Source organism: Actinia tenebrosa, unplaced genomic scaffold, assembly GCF_029948245.1.
Source record: "Actinia tenebrosa isolate PJP-AT-01 unplaced genomic scaffold, QUT_ActTen_1.0 PGA_scaffold6__47_contigs__length_16458017, whole genome shotgun sequence".
NCBI lineage: Eukaryota > Metazoa > Cnidaria > Anthozoa > Actiniaria > Actiniidae > Actinia > Actinia tenebrosa.
The window spans coordinates 9,619,045-9,644,728 of record NW_028292583.1 but is presented as its reverse complement, the minus strand read 5'-3'; the positions used below and the strand labels follow the sequence as shown (position 1 = coordinate 9,644,728).

General features: G+C 38.6%; 2 protein-coding genes across 4 annotated transcripts; both read left to right on the top strand.

The window, feature by feature from the left end:
* The first annotated feature begins 247 nt into the window (after positions 1–247).
* On the top strand, positions 248–12,647 carry LOC116304367 (protein dachsous). The gene is given in 10 exon segments (XM_089039364.1): positions 248–2,905; positions 3,046–3,389; positions 3,646–3,960; positions 4,055–4,985; positions 5,052–6,169; positions 6,171–7,345; positions 7,416–8,055; positions 8,216–8,374; positions 8,376–8,553; positions 9,420–12,647. Coding segments are annotated over 10 exon segments (9,255 nt in total). The 5' UTR covers positions 248–609; the 3' UTR covers positions 11,519–12,647.
* A 760-nt stretch (positions 12,648–13,407) lies between these two features.
* On the top strand, positions 13,408–25,236 carry LOC116304330 (coiled-coil domain-containing protein 138). 3 transcript variants are annotated; one of them, XM_089039541.1, is made up of 18 exons: positions 13,408–13,547; positions 13,805–14,084; positions 14,974–15,059; positions 15,317–15,391; positions 16,126–16,278; positions 16,806–16,925; positions 17,852–17,929; positions 18,672–18,765; positions 18,847–18,881; positions 19,926–20,087; positions 20,539–20,664; positions 21,100–21,156; positions 21,225–21,366; positions 22,253–22,308; positions 22,704–22,772; positions 23,392–23,443; positions 23,766–23,904; positions 24,663–25,236. In XM_089039541.1, exons 2-18 carry the CDS (start codon positions 13,847–13,849, stop codon positions 24,799–24,801), a joined length of 1,821 nt encoding a protein of 606 aa, XP_088895667.1. In that variant the 5' UTR covers positions 13,408–13,547; positions 13,805–13,846; the 3' UTR covers positions 24,802–25,236. The 3 variants fall into 3 exon arrangements, with proteins under 3 accessions (XP_088895667.1, XP_088895670.1, XP_088895668.1); XM_089039544.1 differs by having other exon boundaries at positions 13,763–14,084; XM_089039542.1 differs by having other exon boundaries at positions 13,758–14,084.
* Positions 25,237–25,684: the final 448 nt, after the last annotated feature.

Here is a 25,684-nt window from a genome sequence, read left to right as displayed (position 1 = left end):
TTTCAAAAAATCCAAAGATAAAAAACTAATAGATTCAGAATTATTTTTAGAAGCTCTTTAACTTATAGCTTTCTAAATAATTCATTTAAGAATGCTCTGTTTTGACTTTAAGTTGAATATTTTAGTATTGTTAAAGATTATTTACGGAGTACATTTTCGAAAACCATTCATGTGTTAAATACATTTCCTCCGTGTGGTCACGTGATCTGGTACGTTTCACGACGCTATTTGAATCTAATCTCATCATTCCACAAAGAGGTCGACACAAACTTCAAAGTGGATTCTATTGTAAATTAGTCGTCAGATCCTTATTATTTTCACGTGAAGAGACCTCCCAGAGAACCTTAAATGTGTAAATAAGTCCTAAGTGGAACATTCAAAGCGGTTTTGTGCTCAAATATTCGAATTCACGGTGTGAAGTCGAACCATTGTTGAGCACAAAGTGTATATAGTGAGCATCCTACATGACGTTCAAGTAGAATACCTTTTACCAAATTAGCGAGAGATATGTGTGAATGGTGGCCTCAAACCAGTGCTTTATGAAGATCTTCCGTAAAAGCAAGATTTCTAGACCCACATGGATGTGTGTTTGGTCATTTTTGTGTTATTATGACTGAGTTAACAGTGCGGACAGAAGTTCCTTGGAAGGGAACTAAACAAAGACTCGAGTTATGGCAGTTTGTACTGGCGTTGTGTATTATTTGCGGTCAATTGGACGTCTCTCTGGCTCAGAATGGAATATATCATTTCAGTATACCCGAAGGAAAGCCCGTTGGTACGGTGGTTGGAAATCTTTCGAGTCAAGGGAATCCAGATTATGCTATAATCTCTATTTCACCGAGGATGGGGAGGCAACACTTTAAAATAACTCCAGCTGGAGTTATCACAACAAATGTTGTGTTAGATCGAGAGCATCCTCTGTTAAAAGATGGAAAATATAATATAACAGTGTTTGACTTGAAAAATACTCCTATTAAGAGTTATTTTGTATCGATTTTCGTCGAGGACATGAATGACAATTCACCGACGTTTCTCGACGGGGGTTTCAAAAATTTAGTTTTATCAGAGGACAAACATCAAGGAGCATTTCTTTATAAACTTATCACCACTGACCCAGATAGTGGTTTAAACTCAACACAAAACTACCGTATTTTGTCAGGAAACGATGAGAATGTGTTTAGAATTGTTGCAAACAGAGATGTGAATGGCCATTTGTATGGAGATTTGATGCTAAATACTGGCAAAGAGCTTGACCGTGAGACTAAGGATTCTTATATTCTAAATATTTCTGCAAGCGACGGTGGAAACCCTCCAAGAAGGGCTTATTTGTTATTGAACATTACTGTGAGTGATTCAAATGATAACCCACCTATCTTTTCAGCTTCCAACTACACCGTCAATGTCCTGGAAGATGTTAAAAGAAATACTCCAATCTTGAATGTCACAGCTACTGATAAAGACATTGGAACTAATGCAGCTATTAAGTATGTTATAGAACCTCATTCTATTCCCAAAAGAGAATTTGGTATTAACCCAAAAACTGGTGAAATTCAGGTCTATATAACTCTTGACTATGAAACGAAAAAGCAGTATGAATTGTCAATCAAAGCAGAGAATGCACAGGGTATTCCAAAGAAATATGCAGTTGCAAAAGTAGTAATCAATGTGGTTGACGTCAATGATAATGTTCCAAAAATACACCTGAAGTTCAGCATGGGAGGTATATATCAAGTGAATGAAGATGCTAGAGTAAACCAGGAAGTTGTTCGTGTGTCTGTTACAGATGAAGATTCAGGGAAGAATGGTGAGGTTAATGTTACCTTGGAGGGTGGTGATGGGTTCTTTAGCATGAAGTACGATGCTGTATTGTCTGAGTCTTTGATTTATGTTGGACGGCCCTTGGACAGAGAAACACATCCCAATTTCATACTAACAGCTTCTTGTAGTGACAATGGTTCTCCTCCACTATCTACAAAACAAAGCTTCAAAATCAATGTTGGTGATGTGAATGATAACTACCCCAAGTTTGATCGGCATGTGTATGTTAGCAGGATCTATGAAAATGCTACTATAAACTCACTTGTTGCCAAGGTTCAAGCCAAGGATAAGGATGACGGATCAAATGCAGAGCTTGTTTACTCATTGGCCAATACTTCCCAAAGTGATTCATACAGAAACTGGTTTGGTATCAATCCAGTGACAGGTGAAATACGAACAACTTCTTATCTGGATCGTGAGAAGGTTGCTCAACCGGTGCTGACTGTTATTGTATCAGATAAAGGTAACCCACCCTTAAAAACAAACTGTACGGTTATAGTAAATATTAGTGATAATAATGATAATAGTCCTGAGTTTAATCAAAGTGTTTATCATGGTCAAGTTTATGAAAACACACCAGTAAACACAGAAATACTTTACGTGTTTGCAAAAGACCCAGATCTTGGACAGCACAGTCTTATACAATACACCTTACCTACCAGCAATAGAATTCCTTTTCAAGTTGATTTGAACTCAGGAAAGTTATTCACAACTGGACCCATTGATCATGAAACAAAAGCATTGTATACATTTCAAGTTGTTGCTACCGACGGAGGTGGAAGAAACGTGTTGTCAACTGTGAATGTTCAAGTTCTTGATAAAAATGACAACAGTCCAGAGTTTACTCCAGATTTGTACACCAAACAAGTTGCTGAAGATGTGGCCATTGGGTCGGTAATTGCTACTCTGGTCGCAACAGATAAAGATAGTGGGATCTATGCAAGACTGACTTACAGAATCACACAAGGTAATAACAATGGACTATTTGCTATTAATTCAACATCTGGTCTGATTTCTATTGCAAAGAATCTGGACAGAGAAACTAAGGATTCCCATACTCTCAAAGTAATAGCTGTCGATGGAGGTGGTAAGCAGTCGTCTAATAGTTGCAACTGTAGTTATTACTGTTACTTGATGTTAATGACAATCCTCCTATCTTTGAACACACATCTTATAACTTTACGATTGTTGAAAATTCTTCTCTAACTGTTGTTGGAACTGTTAAAGCCGTGAGTAAAGACCTTGGAACAAATGCAATTATAAGTTATAGCATAATTGGTGGAAATAGTAACAACCTCTTTGTTATCAATGAGACTGGAACTATCTATGCAAGTGATTCAGTTGACCATGAAAAAACACCCCATTTGATTTTAAATGTGCAAGCTAAAGATGGAGGAACGCCAGCACTGTATGGTTATACAAAAGTGAACATCGTTGTCCAAGACTTGAATGACAATAAACCCAAGTTTAATAGCAGCATTCTGCAGGTTCCTCTTGCAGAAAATACTCAAACTGGTGATATATTTTATGTTATAAAGGCAGAAGACCCTGATAGTGGAGATTTCGGTAGAGTAACCTACACTTTGCTAACCAACCCTGGTCAGATCTTTAGTCTTGAATCAAAACACTGGAGGATTGTCATTACAAAAACCTGTAAAGTTTGACACAAGTGGGATGTCATATACTCTTACTGTGAGAGCTCAAGATAATGGGTCTCCACCCTTAGTAACTCAAGTGACTTTGAACTGTGACTGTGGTTGATGTGAATGATCATGCTCCAGTGTTTATGAATACAACATACACTTGTTCACTGTATCTGAACTCCAGAGTTCAGACTCCAACATCATCAAAGTATCAGCCACAGACCAAGATAGTGGAGAGAATGCAAGAATTACCTATAGCTTCAAGGCTGGAGCTGATACAACTAAGTTTGGCTTAAGAAATGATGGATGGATTTATATCAAGAAAGAATTGGATAGAGAAGATGTCGAAGTGTACAAAATAACTGTGGTTGCTACAGACCATGGATTCCCTGCGGCTCTTACAGCAACGACTGATGTCACCGTTATTGTTGATGATGTCAATGACAATAATCCAAATTTCAAGCAAAATTCGTATGTATTTTCTGTCCAAGAAGGAAAGGCAAATCAAACAGTGGTTAATCAGGTCTTAGCAACTGATAAGGACGAAGGAAGCAATGCTAAACTTACATACGCGTTTGAATCTGTCGTGAGAGAGTTTGTCATTGATAAAGACACAGGGTGTCATCAAGACTAACAAGGTTTTGGATCGTGAAAGAAAACCATCTTATTTTATTACTGTTGTTGCTACTGATGGAGGTGTCAGCTCACGTGTTGACAAAACTCTTGTTACCATAGTGATAGAAGATATCAATGATAACAGCCCGGTCTTCAACCCGTCGCAGTACGAGAAGAAGGTGTATGAAGATGTTAAAGTGGGGACCTCGCTACTAAAGGTGACTGCGACAGACGCTGACGAAGCTGGAGCGAACAGTGACATCCAGTACACAATAGCTGCAGGACAGCAGAATTCGCAGGTCTTCTCAATCAACAGTAAAACTGGTGAGATCAGCTTGTCTGCAGCGCTGGACAGGGAGAAGAAAGATCGTTACATACTGCACATCGCTGCAAAAGATAACGGAAGTCCACCTAAGGACAGCATCGTAATGGTCAGCATCTATGTACTAGATGTGAATGACAATCCACCAATGTTCCTGAACATGACGAACTTTGTGAACGTGCCTGAAAAGCTTCCTGTTGGGGGGATAGTTGCACAGGTGAATGCAGTAGATCAAGATGACGGCGATAACGGCAGAATACAGTACGAAATCGTACAAGGTAACGTCGGTAACACATTTACAATCAATACCACCTCTGGGGTGATAACCACTCGTCTTGTCTTGGACTTTGAGAGACAGAATCGTTATCAACTGAAGATAAGTGCCAAGGATATGGGTCAGACACAACACACGAGTTATCGATGGGTGAATATTTACGTACTGGACGCAAATGACAATCGACCAACTTTTGAAAAGAATCCTATAATAGCTTCAGTGTACGAAGGAATACCTGTCAACCACGTGGTTAAGAAGATCCAAGCACGTGACGATGATTCTGGTAAGCAACAGTTGGATCTGGTACTCGATTGATTCCCAATCTCCGGACGAGCACTTCAAGATCGACTCCTCAACAGGAGAGATCCGCTACAATAAGTCTATTGGACAGAGAGTCTATATCCTGAGTATACCCTCATTGTACGCGCCACAGATCAGGCATATACTCAGAAAGATCGCCTCTATAGTACTGCTACTTTGAAGATCATCGTGTTGGACGTCAACGACAATAAACCAGTGTTTGTCTCAAGGAATATCACTTACGTCATGGAAGATGAACCGTTCAACTTTGAGGTTATGTCTGTGACTGCTCTGGACTACGATACAGGACCTCGGGGCAAGGTTGAATACCGTATCATAGGAGGGAATGATGGGAAGTTTAGTCTTGACTTAAAAACTGGCGTCCTGACGAAGATAGGAAATCTTGACTATGAAACTCAACGTGCCCACGTGTTGAACATAAGCGCTACAGACGAAGGCAATCCACCGTTATCATCCTTTCAACTTCTGACTTTATTCGTAGTTGATGTCAATGATAACCCCCCGGAATTTACCAAGGGTCTTTTCATTGGCAATGTCACCGAGGCAGCGCCAGGGGGGACACCAGTGCTAAGTGTGACGGCACGTGACCGCGACTCGGGTACCAACGCAGAGTTGAGTTACAGTATTCCAAGTGGACTAGAGAGACAATTGTTTTGTATCAACGCAACTACAGGGTTGATCACTACCAATGTTACGCTAGACCGAGAAGAGAGAGACTCGTATAGTTTTCTAGTTTATGCGACTGGGAAGACCTACCCATTCCGTGCAAGTACCGCTACTGTTAAGATCAACGTCTTGGACAAGAACGACCAACGCCCAACGTTTGCCAGCCCGATCATTACCAGGAAAGTCCAGGAAAATACCCCTCCTGGAGTGTTCTACACCCTAGTCGCTACAGATCTCGATTATGGAAGCAATGCTCAAGTCAAGTATAAGATTCTTTCAGGAGATGTTGGAGGAGATTTTAAGATCTCAGAGGACACTGGAGAACTGTCAACGGTCAAGAGACTTGATCGAGAAACTATTGCTGAATACAGATTGGTTATAGAAGCGAAGGATGTAACTGAACCGTTCTATTCAACAACATGTGAAGTGGTCATCGTCGTGGAAGATGTCAACGATAATCCTCCGTCATTCTTAAAACCACAGTACGGTAGAACAATATCAGAACTGACTGCGAATAGGTACCTCGTTGCTGAACGTCACGGCAACAGATAAAGATAGCGGATCTAATGGTGAGATCGTATACTCTCTTAGTAAAGATACGTTTGGCGTGTTCACCATAGACACCAAGACTGGTGTCATCTCTAGTGTCTCGCGGTTTGACACAAGTGTCAAGTCAGTCTACGAGTTCTATTGCTCTGCGCATGACCAAGGCTCTGATCAGAAAATGAGTTGGGTGAAGGTAACTCTACGAATACAAGACATGAATACCCATTCTCCTGTGTTCCTTGAGACACCCTATCAAGCGAACATCTTCCCGAATACCACTTCTGGAAGCATTATTTTGAGAGTCACTGCCACAGACGCGGACACTAACAAGAGTACTAACGGTAAAGTCACATATCGCTTCAAAGATTCCGCCCATAATAATCTGTTTCAACTAGAGAGTAACACAGGGGTACTAAGAACATCTTCGGGCTTTAATAACCCACCGTCTGGGAGGTACACTCTGAGGATAGTAGCTGACGATCTTGGAGTACCGTCCAAGAGTGGTGATGGGGTTGCTGAGGTGTTGATAGGAGCAGTACAGGACGACCCACCCGTCTTTGTTAACGAGTCACACTCCAAGGTCTCTGTCTTAGAGAGTGTAGCATCAAATGGATATGTAACAACTTTGTTGGCAAGGAATAAGAAAAGCGATCCAGTGACGTACAGTATTATAAGTGGTAACGTTGGTAACACATTCTATATCTATCCCGATTCTGGTGTTGTGACTGTGGTAACTGGGCTTGACTTTGAAGTCATCAAAGAATACGAACTGCAGCTTGTAGCTACCTTGAAAAACTCGCCGTCACTCAACGGGTACATGACGTTGAATGTCAGTTTGATTGACGTGAATGACAATGATCCGGTGTTTCTCCCGGCGAATATTGTCACCCAGCTAGCAGAAGATAATGGGAGTTTTGTCGCGAGAGATGTCGTGATTGTGAACGCAACTGACGCCGATTCAACAACCAATGGTCAGCTTGCGTACTCAATTCAGTCTGGAAACACCGACAACGCCTTCTCTATCGACCAAAGATCTGGTCAGATCAAGACAGCCAAGCCACTGGACCGTGAGAATGTTCCTAGTTACACCCTCGTTGTCAAGGCAACAGATCAAGGGAATCCCTCAAGGTCCGAGTACTAGTACCATCCGAGTTACTGTGTCTGATGTGAACGACAATACGCCTATCTTCAACGTTACATCTAACATCAGTGTGACCGAGGATGCAAGACTAGGGTTTGTCATCACCATGGCAACAGCCACCGATGCTGACAAGGATTCTCAGTTGGTTTACACCCTGAAGCGCGAGAGTGTAGCGAACATGTTTGCTGTTAGTCGTTTCATTGGATCGGTGACTTTACTCAAGGCGCTAGACTACGAAGCGACTAAGAGCTATGACTTGACCGTTAGTGTGAGCGATGGTTTGTACAGCGCTGACGTGGACTTGAGGGTAAATGTCCTGGATGTGAACGACAACGCGCCTGTTTTTTACAACAGTTCGTACCAGGTAACTTTGGCCAATAGCATCGAGGCTAACAAACCTTTGTTACAAGTCAAGGCTTATGATAAAGACAGTGGTTCGAACCAAATTCTACGATACTCATTCCTTAAGAACATTCCAGACTTTAAAATCGACGACGTCACTGGCGTAATTTCATCGAATAAGAGAATCGAAGTGAATGGACGTGATGCTCTTATTCAGATTCTTGCAGTTGCAACTGACCAAGGAATACCTTCACAGAAATCTTTTGTCTATGTCAGAGTTCTGATCACGAGAGAACCTAAGTTTAACCTTGCTCAGTACAGTGCAAGCGTTCGTGAAGATGCAGTCATAGGAACCTCTGTAACGACTGTACAAGCCACAGAAAACGCTCGAAATATCCCTCTAGCAAGAATAAGTTATGTCATCGAAAGTGGAAACTTTTTGAATAAATTCCGTATTGGACAGCGCAGTGGAACAATAAGTATCAATTCTCCATTAGACTACGAGACAGAAGACCATTACCAGCTAGTTATTCGAGCCTCTGATGTACGTCAATCTCTCAAAGGAAGTCAAAGTGACCGTTCTGATCAACGTCACAGATGTTAATGACTTGAAGCCCGAGTTTCGTCAAGCCCAGTACCTGGCCCAATGGTATGAAAGTGTGAAAGTAGGAACTATAGTGCATGAACGTCTCGGCTTCTGATGGGGACACAGGGACGAATAGTAAAGTGTGGTATTCTATTGAGTCTGGGGATGATAAGGACTCGTTCTCCATCGACAGAAACCTTGGAATCATCAGGACTGTTAAACTACTGGATCATGATGCAATTAATACTCATCATCTGTCTGTGCGAGCTTCTGATGAAGGTATGTTTGCGAACCACTCAGTTTCATTGGTCAATATTGTTTTATCTTTATCGTGCATTTTCCCCTTAATTTTAGTGACTGGGCTTTCTCATGGGCTAAGCAACGTGAACCTTATGCAACGGGTCTCACTTGACAACATGACTCTTGGAACACGATACCCTTAGTGACATGACATCTTTATCAACATGACAACTTTAGCAACATGACACCTTTACAAAATGACACCCTTACAACATGACATCCTTAACGACATAACACTCATGCAATGTGACTTGAAAACATAACCCCCTTACAACAAGACTACTTTCGCAACATGACACCCTTAGCATGCAGCATGACACCCTTACAACGTGGCACCTTTACAACATGACACGCTTACAACTTGACCCCCTTAGCAAAATGACACGCTTACAACTTGACACCTTTAGCGACATGACACCCTTAGCAACATGACACCCTTAGCAGCATGACACCCTTAGCAACATGACACCCTTAGCGACATAGCATTCATGAAACGGGATTTTCTTACCAACATGACCCTATCAAAACATGACACTTTTAAAAGTATGACTCACGCAAAATGTCAGACCCTGTTACAACATGACACTGCCATCAAAATGACCTTACAGCATGATATAAAGAGATTTTCCTTCGCCTGTGAATTAATAGTCAATGTAGACACTAATTCCATTGCTTTCTTTTGTTTTACTTCGACTATTAGTTACTAATTATACGACTTTGTTTCATGGGCCAAGTAAAATCACTGTACTGTTTCAAAATGAGGTGTTAACATCGAAGGCACTAACATTCAAGCCTTCTTGACAACAAGATCTTACTAACCATGTTTTATTGTCTTTTTTTTGTAGGAAATCCTCCATTACATTCTGAAGTCGCTGTCACGATCCAAGTCCTTGATCTAAATGACAACCCTCCAGTCTTCCATATCCCAAATCCTGGTCAAGTCAGAGTACCCGAGAACTCTCCTGTCTCTACAGTCTTTTACAACCTCACCGCTAGAGATAAGGATTCCGACTCTAATGGTCGAATCACATATTCGATCATTGGAGGAGACGGCAAAGGACTATTCCTGATCGACCCACTTACAGGCTGGTTAAGGACAAACGCTGAGTTCGACTACGAAGTTAGATCTTCCTACGACTTGCAAGCCAAGGCAACGGACTCAGGGTCTCCGCCACTGCAGAGTAATATCACCATCACAGTTTACATTCAAAGCGTCGATGAATATTTTCCCGTTTTCTCCAAGTCTCAATATACGTTCTCAGTCCCTGGCAACGCGGAGATCGGAGATGTTGTCGGTCAGGTGTCGGCAACCGATGAAGACGGCGGAGAGGACGGCATGCTATTCTATTCCTTTATCGATCCGAAAAGCGATGCTTTGAAAATCAATAGGACCTCGGGTGTCATAACAGTTAACCGAACACTCAACGACGGATCAAGTCTAATGAAGCGTGAACGACGAAGTATTGATTCTTACGATGCCGTATCGATGGAAAGCTTACGCAGTAGAGTCCGTCGAGAGACTGCTAAAGAGAATGACCAAATTTATTTGAGAGTGGCGGCTGACAATGGGAAACCGAAATCTAAGTCGACTACTGTTTACGTTGTCGCGACCGTGGACTACACGTGTCCTGGTTGTGGGATTGTAACTAAAGAAGAACAGACAGGCGGTGGAAATATCTCTGGTACTAGTTTAGTAATCATCGTAGCTCTGGCAGTCCTCGCTGGTGTTATTCTTCTTGTACTTGTCGTGGTAATGCTTCTCATTTACAGCCATAGAAAACGCAAAAGAGCTCGCAAAAATCCACGGCTTAAATTCGATGGCTCGTTCGATGAAATAACAGTGCATCCACCATCGGGCAATTCCAACCATGCTGCTGTATCTGCAGAAAGCATTCCAGGGCGTACTTTCCCTCAAGAGTACACACCCCTTAACAGAACGTCGACCGATAACAATGTCACTAGCACTGATGCTTCGGAAACTCCTGGTAGTGCGTCTAGTGGTCGTGGTTCCTCTGATGGGGACTTCGAGGAAGTTCCACCCTCGGTTAGAAATGGGGACGTTGGAAGTCTGCACTCGGATAATTACGCTGTCAAAACTATGATCGCTGACTCGGGAATTCAGCAGGATGATGAAGATCAAATCTCCCAGCTGACGATAAGCGATGGTAGTGGAATCCTTCATGTAGACGAGAACAAGCCATACAAAAGCGATAAAATTGTATCCAAAATGGAATACCAGAGTCAAGAGAGTATGCACGTGTTTGGTGAGGAAGGAGGCGGTGAAGCAGACGGTGGACACGACGTTGGCAATTTACTCTACGCTAAGCTTGCCGAAGTCGATGCCGACGATGAATCGATTGCCGAAGTTCCCCGATCGTTCTTGGAGGAGGGACGCGAGCAAGCGCCGTATGCCGGCTCCTTGAGTTCAATCATTGGAAGTAAGGAAGAACTTTCTGGTAGTTACAACTGGGATTATCTTCTTGACTGGGGACCACAGTTCCAGCCTTTAGCTGAGGTTTTCTTAGAAATTGGGCAAATGAAGGATGATGTTGATACTAAAAAAGTAGCTGTGAGACCACCAAGTAGCATTCCTTCTAGCAGACTTCAAGCACATTTACCTGGCATCGCCACCACAGATATGCTATCATCAGTTTCATCTTTACCACGTTCTCCTATTAGCCCACCTTCAACTCAGTACACATCTCCTGCATTCTCGCCGAACTTCACCCCTGCAATCACTCCCCTTATAACACGTTCTCCTTCCGTATCGCCGCTGGACACTGCGGCTGTATCGCCGTCATTCTCACCACACGGATCCCGACCTACATCTACACATATTAATTCGATAAGGATGAGAAGAGACTCAGAAGGCGATTCAAATTCAGAACTCTCACACTCTCCTTCTATATCGGACAACGAATCGAATTCAGAGATTGAGGTGTAGGAATCAAGGGAGATTAAAGAGATTTACTCATACCACAGGGATCCCATGACCTTTGTTTAGAGGTTTTGGTGACTTTCTATCTTTTGTCAACATTTTCCTAGAATTGAATAAGCCTTTTCATAGTTTAAGAATCGATTCCACTGCGCATGCGATTTTATCCCGAATTTCTCACCTTCTTTTGTTTAATTAAGAACAAAGAAGGTTTAGAGAAAAGAATGTAGAAATTCGGGATAAAATGGCACGCGCAGTGGAATCGATTTTTAAACTGTGAAAAGGCTTATTGAATTTTCAGTGAAAGGTACTACGTCCATAATCCCCCTCTCTAAAGAAATCTAACCAAAATCTCTAAGTTTGGGTCCTGAAAGTGAGACAAAATATTAAATTTTAACTAGCACCTTTCTAAAACAAAAGCTGAATTTTTAGAAAACTGAAAAAGCTCAAATACTTATATTTATTTTCAACCTATGGTCTTTATTTTTATATCGATAGCGATTTAGTTCCTATCTTTTACTAGCTCAAAGCCTACCTATAATTATGTATATATCTTTATATACTCATATTATTATTTGAAAGTCTCAAACAAGCATGCAAGTTATTGTTTCACACTAAAGGAAAACATTGAAAAACAAAAAGTAGTGATAACATCGAAACGTCATACTATTTTACCACTAATTTTTGTTGTTCAAAAATAGACCAACCTTGGAAAAACAAGGTCTTTTAAACATTTTTTGATTTTAACCATAAATATAAATACAATAGTTTCTCCATAGATTTTCATGTAGAAATGATTAAAAAAATAATCCAGAAAAAATATCCCTAATGCTGGACTTCAACCTTCAAGTTTCATCATGAAAATCTCTGGGGGTAGTGGGTAGGGTTTAAGATGAATACCTCTCTAGGGTAGGGAAGGGATATACTTTGAAATTGCACATGAAATAACCAAACAACATTTTTGTAAATAGCATTACACTATAATTGTAGGATAAGGAATTTTGATTGTTTTATTCTAGTGATTCAAAGTGATACAGTTTTACAGTAATATATATTTCACCAAATTTCCTTAGAATGACACTTTTTCTTATTGTATTATAATAGTTTATGACGTGAATATATTTGTTTTTTTGTTATATATTTTGTGTCCTGTCTTTTCTCCTCTTGGCTTGGTTGGGCATAATCAATGGGGCATATCTTGAACTATATTAACTATGGCTTTAGATATTTGTTGAGGCAAGGGGCACGTACGCCCCCCCTCCCCTAAGAGTTTGCTTTCGACGCAAAAATTTTATTCATTCATGCGGGATTCCTGTAGATTTTGCAAGGAAAGGTACGATGCCTACCCCACCCCCCACCCTGCCTATGATTAAGACCTCGTTAGTACTCCTGGTTCGTGGATAACAACTTGCTTCATGAGATATCCTGATGAGCTCTTACATGAACCCCCCTGCCCATATACATGTGGTTAATAAGCTGAATTTATACCATTTGAATGCAACCATAAGCAACCCCTTCAGTCCATGTTAAGCTTAATAAATGACCCTTAAAAGGTACTCAATATCTGGAATAGAGTGCACACACTAAAACCGTGAACATTAAATAGTACTAATTAGTACTATTTCATACAGAATCCTTTGTTTTCTATTGTTTATTTATCACCATTTAGTACTAAAAGTTAGTATTTGTTTCACGGGTTTAGTGTGTGCACTCTATAGTCCTGGTTAATCTATCAGTAAATATAAAAATTCAAAAAGCGATTGATCAAGCAAAGAAGTAGCCAAGAAGTGACAGAACACAAAAATAACTACCATGCATTAGCCTCCTTATTAATCACGGTTTCATATGTACAATCAATACTGAGCAGGCGTTACTACCTGTAAGCCTGGTTACCCAGTCCAACTGGTTTTCGCGCCATCTTTGATTCTGTTTTTTATTTTATTGTTAACATTTCTTCAATGTGGACCTTAAATACTCGCTAAATACTTGCTTTATTTGACCCTTATGCGCTCAAATAGAACTTATCCTTCATATTGAGGTAAGCAGTGATTTTATATCGATGTTTTCAGACTCAAAACCCCAAGAAATATAAGGTAAACTTATGAGAATTCGTTTCTACTTTTACTAAATATTCTACATTTAACATTTAAGCTTTTCTTGCATATTCTTTAACTCTCGCAAGCAATATTATACGCAATTGTGACACATTTAGATGTCCTTGAATTTCTTTGAAATTTTAATTTGTCAGAGCAGATCAAGTGCTAATCTTTGTGTCATTGTAATACTGATCCCAAGTATAAACCAAGACTGGAATGATGTTGAAATGTTGAAGACAAGATGGATGGTTCAGCTCGTAGGGGTTATAACAGGGCTACGGCAACTCCAAGACAACTATCTCAGCTTTCTGAGAGCAGTTCAGACATAGTGTCCAGTGCTGAGAGAAGGCAGTACAACAAGGCATTGAAGGCTATGTATGAGATAGTACGGCTGGGAGCCAAGAGATTGGATGTGTCTAGTGCATCAAAAAAGGACAATGATATTGAAACTATGGAATCTTCTGAAGATACATTGAATGGTACCTATCTATCTTTTACTATGCGGATACTCCAACAGGAACACTAGAAAAACTAGCTTCATTAACCAATCATATTGCGACATTTAGTTCAATATTTTTAACATACCAATCAGATAGCACATTGATGTAATAAGAGTGTGCAAACATGATAATCTGATTGGCTGACACTGTTATCAGTTCAATCTCTGTCTAGTTTACTGTTATCTGATTGGTCAGTTTTATTCAAGTGGTCCTGGTTAGTGTGTCTGCACAGTAAGATATCCATACCTACCCCATGGAGGGGAATTTCGGATGGTTGGGGAGAGTCTTAGGAAAGCATATTGTGTAGCAACAGAAAATATCCATACCTACCCCTTGGCAGGGATTGGATTTTCCAATGGGTGGGAAGGGTCTTAAGAGAATATATTGTTATAGCCCCAGAAAATATTCATCCTTCTCTCAGAATAAAACTTTAATTACTGGGTTACCTGTGGCAGTCCAATCATAAAATGCCTTTGGTTTTTTTTTGTCTTCTCCATTTCGTGAAAAGTGCATTGTTACACGAGAGTACCCATGTATGGATAAGGATTTTATATTATTGGCTTTTCATAATAGGCCCTCTGGTGATAGGTTCCCTGTAGAGAATGATTTTGATAATTCCAGGAACATTAACAGTGACTAAATCAGTTTGCCTAGACTTCTCCATTTCCTGGTCACAACCAAAGAATTCTTCTTTTCCTGCTCATAACCAAAAATCCGTTTATTTCCTGGTCATAACCAAAAATTAGTTTATTTCCTGGTCAAAGCCAAAACGTTCTTCATTTTTTTCAGTTCATGACCAAAAAGGTTCTTCATTCCTGGTCATGATTAAAGAGAACACACTGAGAGATAAGCTATTCATTTTTTTTAGGTGATATATCAGAGTCTGATGATGGCCCAAGGAGATCATATAGAAGGCCTAAGTCAAGGAAGAACTTAAGCTTCGATGGACAAGAGGTTTGCCACTTCTTCTGAACTTGACAGAAAAATTGCTATTAGAGTACAAACACTAAAAGCCTGCAATATTTTGCATTATTTAGCACAAAGTAGCACTAATTAAACAATATACAACAAAAGAACTAGTACAATATTAGTATATAAAAGCACTATTTACTATTATTTAGCTTGCATGTTTTTAGTGTTTGTACTGTAGTGATTAGTTTGTAAAATTATAAAATTGTTAATGGCATTCACTTGTTGATCTTTCCTTGCAGTCATCACAAACCCTGAAAGACAATGATGTACAGAAGGTGTATGCAGAACTCATGACTATCAATAAGAGATTACAGGTTGGGTTACAGCTGTATATTACCTGTTATCATATGACCTGTCTCTGCCCGGGCACGCGCTATTAACAAAACATTTGGGAAAGTGGTGTGAGCAGGGCTGTATGGCTATGAGTGAGCAGGGCCATACAAATATGTACAGCCCTGCTCGAAACCTGCAACCATATTTTCTTTCTTTTATTTTATTATTTTTCTTTTTGCGAGGGTCATTGACTGACTAGGTCGGGCCGTATGGGAAAATATTTCGCTCTCAGTCATTTGTACAGACCTCACTGCGCTTGATCTGTATGGCATCACCTCAAGCCAAATACTTCCCGTACGGCCCTGCCACTCAGTCAATGAGTACATAATTATTATTAATGGTAGACATGGTATTATGATTATAACAAGGATGATACATGATGATGATACATGATGATGATGATACATGATGATGATACATGATGATGATGATACATGATGATGATACATGATGATGATACATGATGATGATACATGATGATGATACATGATGATGATGATACATGATGATGATACATGATGATACATGATGATGATGATACATGATGATGATACATGATGATGATGATACATGATGATGATACATGATGATGATGATACATGATGATGATACATGATGAAGATGATACATGATGATGCATGATGATGATACATGATGAAGATGATACATGATGATGCATGATATACATAAATAATATATTTTTCTTTATTAACAGAGAGAAAACCTAGTACTACAAGAGAAAGAGCAAAGGTTGAGAGATCGGGAAAGAGCACTACGTGAGGCAGAACAGCTCAGTGAAACAACTGATATTGTGATTGATAAGATAGTTGACAGAGAAGTACAAAAAAGATGTGAAGAAGTAGCTCAGGTATTGAACTGGTGCTAACAATCTAACAAATATTAGTATAAAGACATACAGTAACAGATATTATTTTTAAATTTTAAAAAAATTATTAATATTTTGGGGGCAAATTGTGGAAATCCTTCCATCCATCCATCCATCTATCCATTCTTCTCATCCTGTTCAGTTATCCCATTCTATTTTATTCTATTTAAACTTCAATCGCATCTGTTTCATCGATTCATATTCCATTCCATCAGGGCTTTCAAAATGTTTTGGAGTAGATGGTCATAAGTCTGAATAACTGACTGTAATCAGATACAAGAAACGGCTTACTCTGAAAGCCCTGTCCATCCATTCCACTTTGTTACATTTCATTCCAGCCATCGTTATCATCCAGCAATTCATTCATCTATCCATCCATCCTGTCCTATTTATTCATTCATTTATACAGTATATCCCTTTTATCTAATGTATAATATTACATATTCTTGAGCTTGTGCTGTCTCTTTTCACAATGTCATCATTTTAAAACCTCTGGTTCTCTTGTCAAGAGTTATGAAGACCAGATATTGGTACTTGAAGAGGAAATCCAGAAACAGAAGTCAGAAGTTAGAAGACTAAAAGATTCCTTCAACACTATCAAAACTGCTAATGATGCTCTCAAAAAACAGGTATTTATCATTCAAGATTTATATTATACAGTATATACTCTCAATTTCAAAATCACTGTTAAGTTCAAAAACAGAGAACATAGAAGGGAAATATTATGTTAATTAGATGTATCTAGTGATACAACTTGTGGAATGTTCATAAATTGTTGCACTGACACATGTTTCATATCGCCTCTATATCTCAAGTGAATACATTAGAGGATAATTGTGTCATTTTCCAGGATACCTTTCAGTCTCGGCTTTTATGTTCTATGTTTTAAACGCATATTATTTTTCTATTGAGTTTATTCTGCTGCGTTATGAATTAGTATAGGAAATCACACAATCTCAAGTACAATTTGGAAATTAATAGACACGAGTAAACTTTCAAAACATTACGAGTGTCTATTAATTCCAAATCGTACGAGGAGAAGATCGTGCGATTTTTTGTTTATAGTTCACTCAACAAAACTTCAGTAAAAAATGTGAAGCAACGCCGTTCATCTTTGTCTATTTGGCGGCCGATTTTCAGTCCATCGCGCAACTGAAATGCATAAAAAAGATTAGTTCTTAAGGTTTTAAAATTTTATTCATATGTTTTTTTAAGAACAAAATGATAGAAAATAATTGTTTTGACATTGTTTTGGCTGTGTTGCCATAGCGACTTAATTTGGTACTCCTAGGGAGTACAATTAACGCTATAATTGTACTCCTCTCGACCAATCAGAGTCAAGTAATTTTGTTGAGTGTACTATAAAGCTGAAAAGAAATGTGTGGTTATACTTGGTCTTTGATGTATCTATGGTGATTCACCACAGTGGATTTACCTTGGAAAATGCTGGTTACTCTACTCTCAAAAATCAATTTACTGCTTGTTTGCAAACCTTTTAACACAGCAAAATGGACCAAGTGTAACTAAGAGACTAACTAAATATTTCTTGTTGCAGTTGTCAGAAGTTCAAGACCAGAATAGAGTCCTTGAAGCACAGTCTATAAGTGTACAGCACAGACTTGCAAATCTCCAGGTAAAAAGATCATTTTTTTCTTGTATAGATCATCGGAGTGCAGCTCCATTTGGAGTATGTAATAATAGGTTTCCAATAAGCCTTTTCATAGTTTAAGAATCGATTCCACTGTGCATGGGATTTTATCCCGAATTTCTCACCTTCTTTTGTTTAAACCTTCTTTTGTTCTCAATTAAACTATGAAACGGCTTAAACTATGAAAAGGCTTATTCTCAGGAGATTGAAATTATTTTGTTTTCTTTTGTTTTCCAAATTGTGCTGTGTTGACGTCACATGCAAGGGGTCTGTCAGCAGTATTTAAATGAGTGGAAAAGGATATGGCAGATTAATAGTCACCTAGTTCAAATTCTATTGATACTGTTAAATGAACCTTCACATTTTATGGGTACATCCTTTGGGCTTATTGAAGTCAGGGCACAGGTCTGGTTATCTCTCTCAAAGATTGAATTGGAATTGAAAACCAAAGAAATTAAAGAAAAACACTAGAATCAAGGGAGAGATCCAACAAACTCTATTCACACGTGATGCCAAGTCAAAGAATCAAATCTGAGACCCAAGAAGTGAGAGGCAAATGCACCACCCCTACACCACCCTTGATTGGTTAATGATAATGGGATGATTGACAGTGATGTCATCTTGGGTTCCAACTTTCAGTACATGAGAGATGTGAGATGTGAGAGATGTGTCAGGAGGATAGAGGGTTGGTCAGTTCTCATAATATTTTTTACTGATTCATCTGAAGAGAAAGCAAGAATTCACATCAAAACAAGCAAATGAAAAAGCAGTGTTGCAACAAGAACGATCTAAAAGTGTGGTTAAGTCAAGCCAAAAAACAGGTATACTGAGGTGGTAGTTTAGTAGTGATGTATGTATGAACATTAAATCATTTATTTTGTTGTAACTTGATTTTGTTTCAGATGCCACGAAAACTGTGTCATTTGCTATGAATAAGGTAATTGTGCAAGAAATTGGTAAAACAAGGTTTTTATGACAAGGATGATAATGATGATGATACATGATGACAATGCATGATGATGATACATGACGATACATGATGATGATACATGATGATGATACATGATGATGATACATGATGATGATACATGATGATGATACATGATGATGATACAATACATGATGATGATACATGATGATGATACATGATGATGATGATACATGATGATGATACATGATGATAATACATGATGATAATACATGATGATGATACATGATGATGATACATGATGATGATACATGATGATGATACATGATGATGATACATGATGATGATACATGATGATGATACATGATGATGATACATGATGATGATACATGGTGATAATACATGATGATGGTACATGATGATGATACATGATGATGAGACATGATGATGAGACATGATGATGAGACATGATGATGATGCATGATGATGATGCATGATGATGATGCATGATGATGGTACATGATGATGATGCATGATGATGATGATGCATGATGATGATACATGATGATGATGATACATGATGATAATACATGATGATGGTACATGATGATGATACATGATGATACATGATGATGGTACATGATGATGATGCATGATGATGATACATGATGATGATACATGATGATGATACATGATGATACATGATGATGATACATGATGATGATACATGATGGTGATACATGATGATGATACATGATGATGATGATGATACATGATGATAATACATGATGATGGTACATGATGATGATACATGATGATGATACATGATGATGATACATGATGATGATACATGATGATGATGATACATGATGATGATACATGATGATGATACATGATGATGATACATGGTGATAATACATGATGATGGTACATGATGATGATACATGATGATGAGCCATGATGGTGATACATGATGATGATACATATTCATCAGATAAAAACCATAAAAAGAAAGGATTTTAACTCATATTCATTGGATTTCCACATGTTTAGTTCAATATCTCAGGTACTCTGGATGTCCTATCTGTCCTGTTAGAATGGATTGCAGAATCACATCTCAGAAAACCACCAACATTTAATGAAACTCTTGATGGTGACCATGAAGAACAGACATTGGACTTCTGCTCTGCATTGGTCCATGAAAAATGCCTCAAGGTAGATATGTCAGGGGTCATGATAACATTACACAAGTTTAAAAAAACTATTTTTTATTTACTTCATACCCTTAAACAACCTCTGTGCTTATCAGAGGAAGGACACAGCTAACTCAAAGATCAAATTGGAATTTAGCTTGTATGAGATTTTTTGGAGGGAGAAAACCAGAGAACCCAAAAGAAAGAGCCCTTTTATCAAGGGAGAGGCCTAACAAGCTGTTCAAAAATGTGATGCTGAGTCTAGGATTCCAACCTGAGACCCCGGAGTTGAGGGGCGAGTACACTACAACTACACCACCCTTGATGTTGATACATGATGATGATAATGACGATCGTGATCATGTATGAAGGATAAATCAATCAAACCACTAAAATATTTTATCCATGATTGAATCCTTAGAAGAAATACCAGGTATAACTGTTAATTTTCTTTGAATGGTTTTACTCTGTAGATACTCCCTCCAATGGCAGACATCCTTGCATATCTACCATCAGTCAATCCCAGAGTACAAGAGTGCTGTTTACAGTTTACTTACTGGTGCATCATGTACATGGAGAAGTCTGTCTCTGGATCACAGGTAGAGAATGTCTGGATAGTGATAGTGATGATGATACAGTATGATCATGATGATACATGATGATGATACATGATGATACATGATGATGATGCATGATGATGATGCATGATGATGATGATGCATGATGATACATGATGATGATACATGGTGATGATACATGGTGATGATACATGATGATGATACATGATGTTGATACATGATGATGATACATGATGATACATGATGATGATACATGATGGTGATACATGATGATGATACATGATGATACATGATGATGATGCATAATGATGATACATGATGATGATACATGATGATGATACATGATGTTGATACATGATGATGATACATGATGATGATACATGATGATGATACATGATGATGATACATGATGATGATACATGATGATGATAACACTACATTGTTCTATTCCTGCAGAGGTCAACACTAGCTTCAACATTCCGTCACATTGGGGAAGAGCTCCATAAACCACAGGTATCCCACACAGCAACACATAACATCGTAATAAAGATGTTTGATGATTCTTCTTGATTCATTCACAGATGATCAGGATTACAGATGAGGGCCTTGTGACTGGTCCAAGCAAAGGAGACAAAGGGAAAGGCAGCAATATTTATTTCAATAGCTCTAATGTTCACATACGGATGCTATCTTCTCTCATTATATTAAAGACACTTTCACAAGGTGAGTGTTTCTGCCATTCCTTCACTTTTCTTTAATTCTTGAAGCCATCCAGTTCAATCTTTCTATTTTTCCCTTTGTTCTTACCCCTTTTTATTTCTCAGTCTGTCATTCACTCGTTTGTCCATTTATTCATCCATTCATTTATTTTTATTTTCCCCTTAACTTTCCCCTTTTTTCCCCCTTTTTTGTCTTTAGTCTAACATTCACTGGTTTGTCCATTTATTCATCCCATCCATCCATCCATTTATTTATTTTATCCATATTTTTTCACATTGTTCTTTCCCCTTTTTATTTCTTAGTCTGTCTTTCATTTTTTCCTTCATTTATTCATCCCTTTATTTATTTTTATTTAATTAGATTTCTCTGCCTCTTTCTATGCTTTTGTCCTACTATTTACTACTATTTTACTACCATCCATCCTTCATTTCTCCTTCCCTTCCTTTCATCCATCCATCCATCCATTCCTTCCCAATTGACCTAATCCACTATGACGTCACTGCTTGTTTATGTCGGGGATAGAATCGCCAAATCCAATAGAAAATTCAACTAAATTTGCTCCTAGCGAAACAGTTTAATCTAAAATGGCCTGGTTTTCAGATATAATATGTGTTAATATGTACTAAAAAATTTTCTGAGCGTTTGCTGGCTATTCTACTTCTCTTCGTGGAATGATACGGGATTTAGAACAATTTGGTTAGTTTGCGTTGATTTGACCCCATCCGACGACCATGATCGTTTGCGTTTAAACAATAGATTGTTGAAGATTGTTTTGATGTGATGTCATAGTGAAGTAGGGCAATTCCTCCCTCCTACTCTTGCTCCACTTTTCCTTCTCACTCTTTGTTTTCCCAATAACTCATGACTTCCTGTTTTTCTTTCTGTTTAGTCGATCATCTTGCTCACGTGTTTGATGTGCTGAAGAATGACTTGCGAGACGACACGGTAAGCAAAGATTACATCAGAACTCCTTTAGAAAATAGATGTTCCTTTACAAAATGATGTTCCATGTTGGATGGTAGAAACTATTCAATTGTTTTACATGAAAGAGAATTCAATTCCCAAGAGTAAAGGGATTCTGTTGTTCTGCCACCATAATAGTAATAATAATAATAATGATAATAATAATGTCTTTGTTTAGAGAAGGTGACACATGACAGTTGCCAACTCAGCACTGATAAACTTGTGGCCCTATCTGTTTAAAGTCTCTAAATGAGAAGGGACCACCATTTTATGCGGTCATCCAAGCCATCTAATATAGCCACTGGCTAATGATCATTCAAAACCTTTATTAATAAAGAGATAACATGTTAACACTTGTATCACTATTGTGATGACAGGGGAAGCAGTTGTTCCTGACATACGAGGGCACGTCTGTCATACTACCATTCATGAAACCTTCACAAAAGGTATGCTTTTCTTCAGCAAAGCAACCTCAGTTGTTACTGAGAAAAAATCTTGATATGGACCAGGGACCACCTCCCTGTACAAGCTTGCTGTACCATGACCATGACGGTGATGTTTATGACGAGCATTGTGATTGGATAGTGGTCTTTATGCTTCGATCTTTGATTGGCTCATTGGACATGAATTTATTGAGGCAACCATGCAACACATCAGTTGGAAAGTATTTTATTACTTAGGCTTCCTGTCGAATGATTGTTGTTTAAGGCACATGGTTTGATGCTGACCTCAGAATAACCCAAGGCTCGCAGTATCACCAGAGTCTAAAAACTTTTTTTTTTCCTTCGTTTGTTTTCTGTTTTTGCAGGACCTCTCTGAGAAACACCTCGGTGATGAGAGCTTCCTGCTTAAACATTGTTAAAAAATATATTTAAAATGGGTGATGGCTAGTGTTATATGCTATTTATTACATGTAAAGGATTATGATCGGATGTGTTCATGAGTTTTCCTGCCGTTCTATTGGTTCATATCAGAAACCACTTCAAAGTCAAGAAATACATTCTTCCCATACCAAACCTTGCAGCTCTGCTTTTATATATAAAATATTATTTTCTTGTCCTGCAGGCATTGCTGCCTAGTGCTGTGGACATCATGCTGTTAATGTCAATGGATTCTCGTAAGTACCTCAGTCACCCAGTACACCTAGACCCCTTGACCCCATACACCTTGACCCCATACACCTTGACCCCATACACCTTGACCCCATACACCTTGACCCCATACACCTTGACCCCATACACCTAGACCCCTTGACCCCATACATCTAGAACCCTTGACCCCATACACCTAGACCCCATGACCCCATACACCTAGACCCCATGACCCCATACACCTAGACCCCTTGACCCCGTACACCTTGACCCCATACACCTAACTGTTCCTTGCACAGTTAAATACTATTATGGTTCAGCTAATGTTCAGTGCTGGTTTATTTTCAGCATTTTTACAAGCGTTCCTCGATAGCTGCTGTAATGAACCCTGGTTTAGATCTTGTGTGAACTTACTGCAACAGAAAAGTATTGATGAAAAACTCATCGAAAAGCTTAGCATTGTTCTTCAACGGTTGTCAAAAAGCAAGTAAGTTGAATGAAAAATGACAAAAGGAAATTTAAAGTGCACATGAACCCTTCGACAATACTTTCAGTACTGATTCTACATGAAGTAAATAGTTGAATGGTAAAATATTTCTTGATTTGAGTGATGCGTTTCTAAGTTATGAAGGTTTATACTTTCAATATGCTAATGAGCGTGACGTCTATTAAGGCTTAATTAAATATACAAAATCGAACTGGTTCATAGATACAGTATTTAAAAAGCATCATTATTTTACTCATGGTTTACATGAAAGCTATTTAAAATTTTTATTTTCAAAATGGCCAGCATTTAGTATTACTAGTTACAACAAAAACACTCAAATACCTTACCTGACGTCACCATCATTTACATATTGGAAGTATAAACCTTCATAACTTAGAGACGCATCACTTAAATCAAGAAATATTTTACCAATCAACTATTTACTTTATGCAGAACCAGTACTGAATGTATTGTCAAAGGGTTCATTTGCACTTTAAAATAGTAGTGTGTACAACTTAATTCCCTTTCATTCATCCATCCATCCATCCATTCACCCCATCCATTCATCCATCCATCCATCCACCCCATCCATTCATTCATCCATTCATCCATCCATCCATCCACCCCATCCATCCCATCCATCCATCCATCCATCCATTTATCCATTTTTTTATCTTTCATTTCTCGTTTTTCTGTCTTTCTTTCTTGTTTTGGCATCTCACCACTCCTATTCATTCTATTTTTTGCTTCCCTTTCAGGTCAAACCGTCGTTATTTCGAAGCCTCCAAAATTCCCTCCATCGTACAAGAACGTCTCAGAACGTGTGATCCTGATAACGCATTCCTTGCTCTAAATTTACGATCAATCCTTTTTAACCTCAGCGCTGGAAAAAACTAAACACGACAAAACCCTCACCCCTAAAGTATCGAGATTCACCAAGAGATTCACCTTGAGAACCTTTATGTAGTGGAAGGAGAGAAAAGGGAGGCGAGGTAGAAAGGAACGTTTGCCATTCACTTTAACCGGACTCCAAATACTCCATTTTCGGGTTCTCTGTTGCTCAGGGTTAGCCTCGATTTTATGTAGAATATTCACGTGTTCCGGTAAAGGCTGGTGGAATTTCAAAGTGTTTTTTGTTGAAGTTTTGCATTCATTAATTTACTGTTGGTATTTGTGAATATTTAGACACTGGAGGCCAACCCTAAGTAAATGATTCTGTAATCAAAGCAAAAACAGCGGTAATTTGAACCTCGATAATGATCTATTACTGGAGTAGTATTTGCTGTGTGCTGGTAGGGGATGGTGAATTGGACTTTGTGTTTAATGTTTCTACACAATCCGCAGGGGGGGGGGGGGGGGGGGGAGGGGGTGTCCTAAAAATTTTAGATTCTTGAGTAGTTTATTAATTTCTCTCCTGTTCTCCACATAATGAAGGTTTTCTAATGAATCGAGGTTGTGTCACTTTTGAAAAGAATCCTATAAACTCCATAGCTGGTTACTGACTTGACTAAGATAGTTGTAAATGATAATAAATTTACTTAACGATAATAGCATCAGGAAATTTAGATATCACTCAAGGTTTATTGGGAGACTGGTAACGATCTTTACGCGCATGGAATTATGGGAAACGAAAGATGGCGGACACATTACTGCGCTGCTCATCCAGCTTCATGTATCTCGAAGACGAATGTATTATATCAACACGTGCCTCATGTTTATATACAATGTGAATAAACAAATTTGAAACATTTTGATTGTCTTTTTTAGTTTTATTGTAGCG